The sequence below is a fragment of the Rhea americana genome, unplaced genomic scaffold (assembly GCF_003343005.1).
Source record: "Rhea americana isolate MKP2758 unplaced genomic scaffold, rheAme1 scaffold_3, whole genome shotgun sequence".
Lineage (NCBI taxonomy): Eukaryota > Metazoa > Chordata > Aves > Rheiformes > Rheidae > Rhea > Rhea americana.
Genome location: NW_028186423.1, coordinates 4,963,088 through 4,976,878, shown reverse-complemented (window position 1 = coordinate 4,976,878; position 13,791 = coordinate 4,963,088). Strand labels below are relative to the sequence as shown.

The 13,791-nt window shown below is 34.4% G+C and overlaps 1 protein-coding gene across 1 annotated transcript in view; it reads left to right on the top strand.

The window, feature by feature from the left end:
• Positions 1 to 13,791, top strand: part of DIAPH3 (diaphanous related formin 3) — a 238,573-nt gene that overhangs the window by 87,112 nt on the left and 137,670 nt on the right. Inside the window, exons 18-19 of the mRNA XM_085309483.1 lie at positions 9,678 to 9,773; positions 10,679 to 10,773. Of these exons, the coding sequence (XP_085165609.1) occupies positions 9,678 to 9,773; positions 10,679 to 10,773 (191 nt within the window). The remainder of the gene's footprint in view (positions 1 to 9,677; positions 9,774 to 10,678; positions 10,774 to 13,791) is intronic.

Genomic DNA, 13,791 nt, shown 5'->3' with positions numbered 1-13,791 from the left:
TGTATTTAAGTTTTAGTGTCTCAAGACTCAAGACATTAATTTGCAGATGCATAGATCTTTGCTGCTACTGTTGTCAACTGAAGAGTTGAAATGGATTTGATTTCTTTAATTAAGTGAAAGCAAAGATCATATAGTGCTAAGGTGTTTCCTTATTCTTTTAGATGAGCATTAGGAAGGGAAAAGAGCTATGTCATTTTATTTATGATTAGTTTATACCTGTTCTTCCTGGATTAAATTGGAGAATGATTTCAATCAACCAGATCAGAGAGATTCTGGAACACTTACGAATGTATCTTTGAGAAAAAGACCTCTCTATTTCAAAGACAGAGGTTAATAAAAATGTGAAAAGCTTATATGTTGTGCCTTCGAATAGCAATGGCTTGGTCTTTGGACTACAGCAGTTCCTATTTTATATTTATTAGATGGCACTACAAGTTAGCGTTGCTGTTGTAAAGATTCACAGCTTTCTTTCCTGCATCTTTTCTCCCCCATACACTACATAGGATGAGTTTGTATGAACAGGAAATGTAGCAGTATGTGAAGGAGACTGGACTGCAAATTGCAGGATGCAAAATCTGATCACTTGCCTGCCAGCTGTTCAGCTTTCCATAGCTGACACCATGAGCAAGTAATCTTACTCTAAAGACTCAGATGTAAGGTTTTGACCTGCAAGTCTATTCCCGTTTCCAAACTGACTTGCAGCATAAAGCTTTTGCCTTGGACATGCTGCACTTCCTGGTTATGTACAAATGTCCGATATCTTAATTTAGTAGAGATGATCCATCCACACCTCCAGGTGTTTGAGCTGGTTCAGGACTGATGTGAGGAAAYGCTACTGTCTCTGATGGCCTTGGGCAGTGGAACGTGGCGGCTGGCTAATGACAGCAGCTTCCTCCTTCAGTTTCATTTGGGATAGCCTAGATCCTCCCTAGAAATCATGGTCTCCCTCAGCCCTGTCTGTGGAGTCCTGTGTGTTGCTGCTGATTCCTACAGATTAATGGTCAGTCCTCCATCGGGTTAGGACTGCCTCCTTTTTGGTACATAGGGCGCTGATGTGTTTGAGGTGACAGTGCTGGCGGAGTAAGTTTTTGTCTCTTCTGTCAAATCATTCATTCCTGCTCTTATACTACCTCTTCTCTTGTGCTGCTTCATCCTTTTTTTTTGTGCTGTCACTTGATGAATCAGATTGAAAGCTTGATCTGGTGTTTTCCTGCTGAAAAGATCTTGATTTTTATTTCTTTGAAGGTAAGATCAGTGGTTAATAAAAGAATTAAAAATAACATCACAATATATTGTGTGCTCTTTAAATACCTGACTTTAAAGAAAGTACTGACAAAACTTTTACTGTATAACATAAAACCTGTTTTGTGATGAAATAACTTTTACATAATAACTAGTATAAATTGTCTTTCTGTGAGTGTCTTGAGGTATCATTCATCTATAAGGATACGTAGTAAAACAGTTTAAATGATTTTGAGAGCTGAGTGCTGGCAAGACTGTACAACATATCTTGAATTTATGGAGTCAAATTAAAAGCATAGATTAAAGGAAGGAGATGAGATTTTAATGGAATCATTTTTCTGTCAGAGGTGTCTTCAACTTTGCTGTAGATATAAATGATACTTGTTAACTTTAAATCTTAGGCTAACGARGATGAAGTTATTTATGAAAAATGTTTATGTCTTATTAAGGTATTATAATAAAACTTTCTGACAAATATCCTGTGAGAAAAAGGAAATATTTAATTGAAAGTGTAATTTTTTAATTTATAATTTATTATGTTAAATAATTTAATGGATTTCTTTTATGCCACATTTCAATGACAATTGAATCTGGCAGAGCCGGTGCTGCTAGAGAGGGGAAGTCCTGTTCTCTTTCTCAYTTGGCACAAGTGCTTATGAAGCATTCATTAATGAGGCAGGGAATGAGTGCAACTGAAAACTTCCTTCTGGCATTCCCAGTATAGATAAAGGTATGTGGATCAGAATAAAGGTCCAGGAAAAAGGGTGGGACAGCCTCTTTCAGATGAAGTGTCGGCTTCTACTGAACTGGGATCCTGGGATTATGACTGTAGTTCTGTGAGCAACGAAGCAGATGTCGGTTCATGGATGCTGAAAGGGAGAGGCCTCACTCATGTCCTCCTGCCTGCTCCTAGATGCATGTTCTGTCTGTTCATATGCTTGCTCTGGTGTTCTGGATTATTTCACAAGCTGATYGAACTTGCTACCTTGGCAGAAAAATGCTTACATTTTTCAATTTTTGCTTGATAATTTTTATGCTGCATTAGTGAGTTGAAAGTTTTTCTTGAAGAGGCCTGATTTTCTGACATGTAGACACATTTGGTTTAAACACTTACTTTTTAGTAAAACTTTTGTTTCAGTAAGTGTTTAGATGTGTGARAAATTTTACATGAGTCAAGAATAATTTAGAACAAAGAGATTTTAGGGGAGAGTATTGGGGGAAGCAGTGCTTTGGAGGATCTATCTCAAGTTTCATAGTCAGAGGAAGCTTTAGAGTAGGCCAGTAAAATGCACAGTCGCAAATTGCTCAGAGAAGCAGATATCCACCCAAGAATTCTAAGGGAACTGATGGATGACATAACTGATCTATTAACTGTTACATGTAAAGTATTATTTGAAYATACGCTGTAGGTGTTGAGCCTTATTCCTCAAACAGTGAGAAACATGCTTAAATATGTTAATCTTTTTAGTCTTTGTTTTATGCAGTATATGCAGAACAGAAATGAATTCACTTTTTTGTTTCAAATACGATGACAATTTTTAAAAAGGTTTCTGGGGATGTTGAAAGATCTACAGAATATTAATTTGATATCTATGCCAGACTAATTGTAGAAATTTATTATAAAGTGTAGAATTAGTGAACAAATAAATGATATGCCACTAAAGTCTCCTCTGTCTCAATAATGGTTAAAAATAAGTAGGATTTGGGGAACTGTTAGGAAAAGAAAACAAAATAAAAAATACATAATGTCACTCTATAAGTCTGTTTTGTGCTTGCATCCTGCATACTTCATGTAATTTTGTTTGCTTTCTAGTAAAGGTTATTGCAGAGGTGCAGCAAAACTTACCAAGATAATCAAAACAAATAAAAAGAGGTATTTCTTTATACAATACATAATTAAGATAGAGAACTCTGTGTCTTAGAACTTTATCAATGTCTAAAGTTTACTAGGTTGAAAAACCAATTACATAAATGCCTAGAAGAACAATCTGTCAAGGATTATTAAATAAAGATTATTAAATAAAAAGATTTTACTCTGGAATTAGGAAACCTCTAAAATACAAATAGTTGGAGACTTGCAGAGAAGCATATGCTTGACTTGTTCTTGCTTTTTTCCTGAGCATCTTAGTGATCACTGGAAGAGGCAGACTTTTGATTCAACAGACATAGCTCCTGTTATGAAGAGGTTTTCAGAGGAAGCAGTCTCCATATGTTTCTCACATTTTGTAATTGGTCCTTACTGCTGCTCTTATCTTTTCCCTCTCAGTTTGACCCATACTGGCTTCTTGTCCAAAACTCATATGTAGTTCTATACCTCCTCACAGGTATTGGACTCCAAAAGGAGGATTTTGAACAGTTGTTGTTTCATAGGATAATAAACAACTGTGTTGATCCGAGGAGCGCAGTCATGTTCACCTCCCAAGTACAGCTGAACCTGTTGTTCTGCTTTAGATAGTTTCTCTCCAGTGGCAGATCAACACTCTTAAGGCCAGCAGCTTGATGGTAGGAATATACCTTATAATGTCAATATTTGAAAACTACAGGAGGACTACATGTCTACTGTAACTACACTCTAAATAAGTTTACTACTGTGTTCACCGGTATATCTGAATCTGTCTTCCCATCTGCTTCTCCCTTTCCAGGAAACAGCAGTGTAGTAGAATGTCATCTCTATTCCCCTTTTCTTTCTCCTCTCTCAGGAAGATTTCCAGGATTTAGGACTCACCATTTCAAATGGGAGCTGAATCAGTCTTGGTTAAAACCTTCAGTTCTAGTGTGGGGCAAAGGAGGTGTTCAAACTGTAAGAAGACTCTTCTGATTTATATATTTATATATATTATACATTTTTATGTATTTCTGAGAGTATTTTAGACAGTTACTTCTTGAGAAATATGATTCCAGAGTTGAATTTTATTTCAGAATTTTATTAGCTACTGTTAAAAATACAGGAGAAAGCTTAATGACATTAGCTTATYAATGAACTAACATTATTTAGAACTATTAGTATGATAACATTTCAATTTTAATAATGAAATAGAAGCTTATTTTTACTGTAAGAAGTCTTACAAAATGACTTAGTTAAGCTATTTGGCTAATCTTCTGAAAGCAGTACTCCTTTTAACGGTAAATTGCAGTGTTCATTGTTWAAAAAGAGGGAAAACAAGTTAAAGCACAAACACAAGGCCAGTTCATTATCACTTTTGCTAATGTACTAGTTTTTTGTTGCATGATCAATCACCTTGTGCCAGTTATCACTGTCYTCCTGCAAACAAGGACCTTATATGCCCATCTTAATTATCTAATTGTAAAAACTTCTTTTTATATTGGCCCACTGACTTATTCATTTTATGATTGTACATTATTTCAATGGGTGCTTGCAACTGTCTAGGTGCTAGGAGCTATAAAGATTCTAAGTTKAAGTGCTTACTTTTATGTACTTAATGTGAGTGTACAAACAGAAAATTCATTTAAAGACTCCATTAAGTAATATGTATGGCGCTAGATGCTAAAACCATCTGTAATGATGGTTTTACAATGTTTCAAATTGTATTTTTATTTTTTTACAGAGGTAGGAAGAAAAAGTGTTAATCCATGAAAGTATTTATAAAGGAAGTTATTGGATGCATTTAATAGCTCATTATAGAGACATGAGTTACTTAGCAGAGAAAATTAGCTTGCAGTAGCCTGTGTCAGAGATAAAATGCCAGGTTATTTGTACCTTTGGTGCCTTTGGTGTTGTCTGTTCTTATGTAGCTTTGAGCTACATAAGCTACATATTTGAGATAAAATCCTGTATTTTTACTGAGTTGTCATATTTTCTGTGTATATGAATGGATCATATACAATAGTATACATATGCAATAGCAGCACTGTCAAAAAAACAAATGATGCTGCATGTGTATATGACTGAGCATGTGTCTGAGGGAGGTAAGGAGGAACAGTCTCATACAAATTGCTTAAAGACAAACATTAAAATTTAAGAAATATCTCTACTCCAGCAATTAGCGTTCCAAAGATATGAGTTACTACTGAACAGAAATTGCCAAAAAGGACAGAAGCCCAAAATGCATCAGCACTGTTATATTTTCCACTTATGTATTGCAATGAAGACAAAGAATGACAAGTGCCCATATTTTCTAAGAGGCTGCCATCAAACTTAATGTGAAGTATTAGTAACTTGCTCAGTTTCAGAGCTGAAACTGTGAAACATTGTGCATACTCCTACTACAATTAACTGCTTCACACTGCTTTTCAAGTTCTGTATATGTAGAGATATATAAAATAAAAGTTAACACGAAAGCTTTTTGTTAGTACTTGAAACGTAATCTAATCTGGCCTGTTTTGGGGGACAGAGTGTTAGGAGTGGATAAACAGTCCTTGAGGCTAAAATCATTTGTGTTGATACAGCCTTAAAGCTGGCTGGTCTGTTTGGAAAGAAGATTATTTCCTAGCTCAGCGGTCTTCCAGTTTCTRTGCTGTGCGCCGAGGATCCTCATTTTATTTGTAAAGATGAAAAGCCGAAGTGTTCAGTGGTTACCTTAAAAGTACACAAGCCAGGATAAGGCGAGAGTAGACAAATAGGGAATTGATATTAAAAGTATCTATCTGTCTGTCTAAGTATTTGGGTAGATATACTTGCTTTATATGTTCCTCTTTTTGTGAAGTTCCCATTCAGATTCAAATTGCACTCTCAAATTCTTCAAATTCTTTAGTTATTTATTTCTTTAGGATGTAATTCTAATTTTGCCTTTTACTGGACATTTGACCACCTTTATGCTCACTCAAACTACCACGAAGAAAAACTTCATAGTATTATGCTCATGTTTTTGCAATGTTGAAATTTTTATCACACAATCTCAGATTCTTTCTGCTGGAGCTGCTTTACAGTGGATATTTCTAATCTTTAGGTGCAATATTCTAATAAAAAAATTACTTTCCCTTGATTGATTTTTCTTTTCTGTATTTTCTAATGCCTTTCATGTTAAGCATGACAGTTTTGTTCTGTCTTAAGTGACTTGACCCTGTCTAAACAAATCACCTTTAAGTTGAGCCTGTTCCCTGCAAGATACATGGCAATAGCCATAAGTTCGATAGTTTTTTAAATGTTTAACTTTGTTAGGAGAAGACTGCAGAAAGACCTTATAAAGTTCTTGTAAAATGAGCATCAAAAAGAATTCAGAAGAGATTTCCTTGGAAAACTAGTTGACTCTGGCTTCCAAAGTGTGAGAATACTGGGGAACTCCTGAATTTTCTTTCCAGATTCTTTTTTCAATTTCTTGTGTTCTGTAGACTTACATAGTCTAGTTTCTGAACCAGGAAGTCAATGTTTTAAATTTATTTATTCATTTGGCACATATGTTCAGAGCTGAATCTTTCTTTCAAAGTCTGCAGGTCAAGGGTGTTTTTATTCAGTAGATTAATCAGTAGATGCATGGGCACAGTTCATACACAAAGATTGTGATCAAGACCTGTGAGAGAGTCCTAGAATGGAACTGCTGATGGCAATTCATGAATGTACAGATTATTTCGATGGCACCTGCTAGGAATRTATCTATTTCTAGATCTGCAGAATAGCCACTTAGGAGTCCATCCACATTTTCCTGAAACCTGCTGTAGGCTTCTGATCAGGATGTTCCCTTCAGGTTCCCTGGTTCCTTCAGGACCCTGATTTCAGTTAGATCATTAGCACAGATGGAGAGAGTTAGCTACAGYTGGAAGTGTATATGGACACACATTTGAAGGAGACAGTAAAAAGCAATCTTACTAGCTAAAATTACTTTGAGCTACTAATCTGTTTGCACATTCATAGCCACACCTGTCTGTCTCTGCTCTGCTTTCTCGTTAATAAGAAAGAGGATTTATTAAAAGGAACTCTGAAGGTGTGAGATGAACTCTGCATATTTATACCAGTATGTTTCCCAACCTGAAGGGCAGAGAGATTGGAGCACTGTATCAGGTGCTGATGGCTAAAATATTATCCAGCCTGGGCCCTGTGTATGACTGCAGTGTAGATGTAGCATGTAGACAGATCATCTAAAGTCATCTAGTTACTAACATGTGACATTCCTTTTTATTTACATAATACCTGAAGTGATTCAAGTGCTACAGATAAGACATCTAGTTTTGAAAAAGTTAAAAGTATGTGTTTTGAGATCCTCTGGTTTGATTCTTCTCTTTCAGCRCAATAGTGTCTTACCTCTATCCTGTTCTGTAAATAGTCTTCTCCTTTTTGCAGCAGCTGCACATTCTCACTGGACTACTTTCTTTTTTAGCATGTGAGCAGATGTTTCTGATTCCTCCTGTGTACTTTCTTTTCTACTCCACTGCCCTCCTGAAGTAAAAATCTTATTGCTTATATTCTTATTTCCTTTAACTTACTGCTAACCTAGAAATTCAGTTCAGTTCACCTGTTCAGTGCTATTTAGTTTATTTTTTTTCCAGTGGGCTTTTTTGTCTTTTTAGAAATAGATAACAGTTTTGTACCTCTGTTTATTGCTCCCTTGAAAGGTAACATGCAGATTAGGTAAAAATGTCTTGAGGCAGTAGTAAGTATCAGGATTTTCATTGGAGAGTGCAGGATTTCCTGTAGAAAAAACAAGTAATATGTACCCTTTGCTTCTTTCTGCTGCCAACTACATAAGGATGTGATGTGAATTCTCCTGACGAAGTATCACGTAAGTTTACAGTAGTTTAATTTGTTGTATAATTGTATAACTCTGCATACAATTGTTGCATGGGTTCCTGAAGCAATATTTTCTATACTTATCTATTTCCTTACGTTATGATGCTTTAGATATTACTATAACTTTATGCATAGCAAAAAATGATTTGCAGAATTATTTCTTAAATTGAGAATTGAGAGTTAAAATAATGTGTGTTTAATTGCCATTTTCTTGTATGTGTGTGTGTGTGTGTGTGTATTAATCCGTGTTACGAGATTTTGTAATGCACAAACGTTGCTTTCTACTGCTGGAAAAGGTGAATATATTTGTAATTTTTCTATTTCAGTTCCCATTATTATCTAGTATCATTGAAGTCAAGTTTAAATTCAGAGAAATTCACTTCTTTACTATGTGACTGTTAAGGAAATCAAAATTTTTCCTATAAAATGATCTGTCATGTTCTAGATTAAGCATAAAGCATTAGTTTATGTTCATCTCAATTTAAGTCAGTAAGACATAAAGATACTAGAGCTACAGAGAGCTATCCAGATCTTACAGTGGAATCTCCAGTCTAACATTGATACCTATAAGATAGGCAACTCAAAATGATACTTTTAAGAATTACGACTTTCAGCATGTAGCCAATAAGGAATTTGAGAGGTCCCTTAGGATGTGTAACTGCGTGAGAAAACAGCTGTATGATCTTGAGATCTGAAGCCTTTAAAGCCCTCCTGGGTTCAGTTAGGGCTCTTCTTAATGCATAGCCAGAAAAAAAGTAAAGCTTTAGTGGTAACCTCCTCTGTATCCTCTTTATGGTTCAAATATCATCCTGCTTCTTTCAAACATGGGTATTGAGATCTCAGATTCATGGTTCAAGCTACATCTTTTGCTTTTACATGTGTAGTAAGCAAACTSTGTAGGTTTCCTTGGGACAGGAGAATGCTAACCTTTCTGTTAAATCTGTGCTAAAAGACATTCAACAAGTTGCAGGGGGGAAAAGTGAAAACAGAGAAAAGGAAGATTGTGGTTTTAACCCAGTTACATGGATATCAGTCCTTCCTCCAAGGACTATCTTATGCCTTGGCTCAGAGACTGCTTCTTTCAGAATGTTGGGTTCTCTTCTGCACTGCAAATCTTCGGGAGCTTCGTGCTGCTGACAGCTGTGGAGCATTGAAAGGAATCTGTGAAATGATTCAAATTTGTATCTCCACCAATTCAAAAGCCCTTTCGATCCCTGTATGAGGTCTTTAATTTCTTGCCACTTCTATAGTATCATAGACAAAAAGGCTGAAAAGACATCAAGAGGTCATTTAATGTGTCTCCCTATCCTGAGAAGGATTTATTATGTTTAGATAAAAACATTTGTTACTTAATATTGTTATTGTTATGTCCAAATTTGCAGTATCCTGACCAGCTTAACTGAAATATATTACTTGGTATATTAGAGGTTTTAGTATTATGACCTGAGATGATTCCTACAATTAACATTGGCATCTTTAATAAGTGCATATAAGAACAAACAAAAAAATTCAACAAAAATAGCCTTATAGAACAAGTTTTATTTAACATACTGGAAAATTTGAAGAACAAAAATTTTGAGGCAAATATAAGGAATATATGCAAAACCACCATATTTTTGTATGTTCATTCTGTAATTTGATTCTTTCTTTGTAAATTGACTAGAATTGATAGGAAATACGTTTCTTAAATTCATAAATGTTTTCTCTATATATTAAGAGTTAACAGTGAATATACTTGTGTTTACTTTGGTAGTAAAAAAAGAAGAAGAAGATTTTGAAGAAAAGAAATCCATTAAGAAACGAATCAAAGAATTGAAAGTTTTGGACCCAAAGATTGCACAGAATCTGTGTAAGTTGATACTGCTTTGACGACAAGTTAATGTTTCATAAAATGTTTTTTGTCCAGCTGCCTTATAGGCACATTTTATTTAAAGCATGTGTGAGAGTATGCACATATGCACAGGAACTGGCATAAAGCTCAAACAAGTGAGTTTATACAATGTATATTTTAAAAAAAATCAGAAAACAAACTATATGTCTCATTTAAGACTGAAACTATTCTCTTCTGTATATATCTAAGTAATAGCCTACAGCTATATATTCAATTATTTACCCTTATTCTCAACTTATTTTTTAGATAATACTCAAAAAAAAGTTAAAAACAAAAGAAGAGTTTTTTAAAAAAGCAATGTCTACAAGGTGTCTGGCGTTCTCATGTGTACTTTAAATAAAAAAGCAACAGGCAGTATTATACAATAATATACAAATAAAGATACTGAAGTTTTGAGGGAGAGGAGCCCCATAAAAAAATAGGTTACTAAACACAAACAGAAATAAAGTAGAAAATTACTAGATTATGGTGAGCATATCATAAGCAGATATTAAAAAGAGCTCTTTTAAAAAAATATTTACATGGTTTGGTAGTGATATTTTCTCAGGATGCTTTTTTTGTGAAAATGCACTAACTAAGACCATTGCAAAATAATACAGCAGCAGTGATTATCCTGCAGAGTAGGTCATTGGCTGCTTATACTGGTCTTCTGTGATAGTGGATGTCTGTCTATGATAAATGGATGGAAAAGACTGAAACTAGAGGAAAAAAATAATTAAGCGTATTTAAAATTGTTATATCTTTTCTTTATTGCCTTGTGTAGTGTTTGGCCTGTAGATCATACAGCTTATTTAATTTATGTTTTGTAGACAGAAAAAAGGTTGGTGTTGACCTCTTCATTATATTTTGAATATTTGTTTTAGCAATTTTCCTTGGCTCTTTCCGAATGCCTTATGAGGAAATCAAAACAATGATATTGGAAGTAGATGAAACAAAGCTGGCAGAGTCCATGATTCAGGTAAGAAAGTTGTCTATCTGAAAAGGAGTCCAAAGATCTGTTGAAATCCAAAGCCGTAACTGCAGACTAGAAGGAAAGGAACATATTGAACACTCTATGGTCTCCTCAGCAGGATAACATTTTAAATACTGAGGAAAGTTATTTTGTGCACAAAACATGCAAACATAAATCTGCCTTTTTAATTTTTTGTGCTTTGACCTTTGAACACAAATTGCAATATGTCACAGTGTAAGTCATACATTTGAATCTTGGGGACATTTAACATTATCAGTCATTTTACAACTATTACCTGTATTTATCTCTTTATTAATCAACATTCCTTCAAATAGCTTAAATTCCTAAAAATCTACTTTTAGCTTTCTTTGATGTCTCAATAAGGATTGGCACCCATTTGTCTAATACACTTTCGGGTACATTTTAGAGATCAGTCACATAATTCTCCTTTAAGTAAAACATAAGCTACACGACTAAAGATTGATAACAATTACAACTTGACATTTATAAGAACAACAGTAATAACTTGAGGCCCATCATACTATCTAGCAGTTCTGTCTAAAAGAAAGACAGTCCTGGTATAAACAAGTAACTGTAAGTCCAGTGGAGGGCCATCAAGATGATTGGGGATAGGCCACACAAACAAGGAGAGGCTGACAGAACTGGGTTTGTTCAAGCTCAAAATAATAAGAATCAGGTGAAACTTCCTGTGGGTCTTCAGGCACCTAACTGGAAGGCATRGAAAAGATGGAATGAGACTCTTATTGCAGGTGTGCAGCAGAAGGACAAGGGGCAATGGTCACAATGAAAATTCCAACTAGATAAATGGAAAGAGATTTTCACTGTAAGGGTAGTTCAAGACTGGAATACGCATGCAAGAAGACTGTGGAATCCATGACCATGGAGTTACTCAAAGCTCAATGGGACAAGGCCCAGAGCAACCGGGCCCAGATGACCTCCAGCCATCCCTTCCAAATTAAACTGATTCTATGAAGAAGTATTTGTATTAAGACTAATTCCATTGAGATTTTTAATTTACGCTTTATATWATCTTGGCAATAGACGAACAGAGAAACATCAGGATCTCCCAGTAACTTTTGTCTCTATGGAGAATCATACTGTTTTTGTGTTTTAAACAAAATAATATGGGAGAGAGAAACACTATTCAAATAAGCTTTAGGGAAGATGAGCAGTAGATGTCCTAAGGTAAGCTTCCAGATTATATCAGGTCTAACAGAATAGAAAAATCTTTTTCAACCTAATTTTTAAACCAGAACAAAAGATTCGTCTGTTTGAGATGAAGGTAAGAAATTTTTTTAAAAAGAAGAAGAAATAGAATAATATATGCTACTTGGATATATACAAAATATATACAAAATAAACCAGTTAGTTGTAGAGAATATAAATGCAGAAAACAATATAAAACTCAGCTGATTGTATAAAAATTATTAGGTGTGCAAGTGTAAATATATGCAAAAGAACCAGAGTTTATAGTAAAAGGGAAAAAAAAWTGTTGTAGTGACTCACTAGCCAAAAATTTTATGTTAAGAGCTTTCTTAGTTACAGGTTCCAATTTTAAAGAGAATTTTACCCTGAAATACCAGAATTTAATGTAGTCTGCAGTTACGGCYTTGGATTTCAACAGATCTTTGGACTCCTTTGAGTAGTTTGAACTTCACTTTTCTTTAAAGGGAGCTTCTCTACTGATTGATTTGTGGAATGAGATGTTATCTTTGAGCAATATTTGGAGGAACCAACATGAGCCATCATCTCCAGTGGCTGTACATATAATCATTGATAATTCTTTTCATTTTGTTCAGTGAAGCAGTTAATATTGGCATTGAAACTAGCTATCAGTTTAAGTATTAGAGGAACAGAGGAGTTTATATCTCTGAGCTGTTTGTGCTGATTTGTGCTTACATCAATTATTCAAGATTTTCTTCATGCTCATAAGTCATGTGTATTATTTTTTGAATACTAGCTGAAATTTTATAAAACAACATGACAAGCTGAGAGATGGAATATGCTACACTTATACACAGCTTGAACTCTRTCTCATAGTCCATGCTTTCTCTGAAACTCTGTGTCATGCTATTTGACATGAGCACTATTTTCCAAAAGTAAAAATTTATCATATTAACAATATTAGATCATCAATAATGTTATTAACTGACCTATATATGAACATTATATGTCAATAATAATAAATGAACCAGGTGACTTGATGTCAGCAATTTCAAGAAGACAAAAATTTTTGGCTTTTTGGGAAAAAGATCATCAAATATTAGTTTATAATTAGTGTATAATTAATAATGTTCTTTTATGTGAACATATGGCATGAACATTAATTGCAAAAAGCTGAGAGAAAAAAAAGAAAAAGCTTTACTTTCTTTGGGTTATTTACCTTTCTTTTTTCTCTTCTAGTTTTTTTCTGTGGATTATTATTTCTGTTTAGAGGGTATATACATAAAGTGGCTCTTCTCTCTCCTGGTGTATCTTTAAAATGGCTAACACAACCCACTCCCACTTTAATTCCTGGAATAGTAATAGTAGGCATGATTAACAAAAATAGGAGGCAATTTCCTAACACTAYGCTGATCATTTTTTGGCTTTTGTTTTTTCTGCCATTAACAGTAGGAAGTCTTGGAAAGTCCACATATCCAGTAAGCTTGCTATGTGGTTCTTGGCATTTGATTGCGAATTAGAAGGTTGTTTTATAGTCACCACTTGGTAGGTGTGTTTTCRCACAAGTCATAATGCTTACAGTATCCTATATGAAAACAATTCTATACATATAACAAAAGCATACYGTTAGAGGATAGCAAGTCACACATAGAAGTGAATCAAGAGTATAAATTGCAGTTTCTGCAAAGAGATTAAATAATTACAAGCCTAAATGAAATGCAAAAATGAATARGACTTCCAAACTTACTTACTTTTCAAGTTTGGAAGTAATCATTTTTATTAAATGACTTTATTTAAATTGTTTATTTCTGAGTAAAACAATTCTGTAATTACTTTATA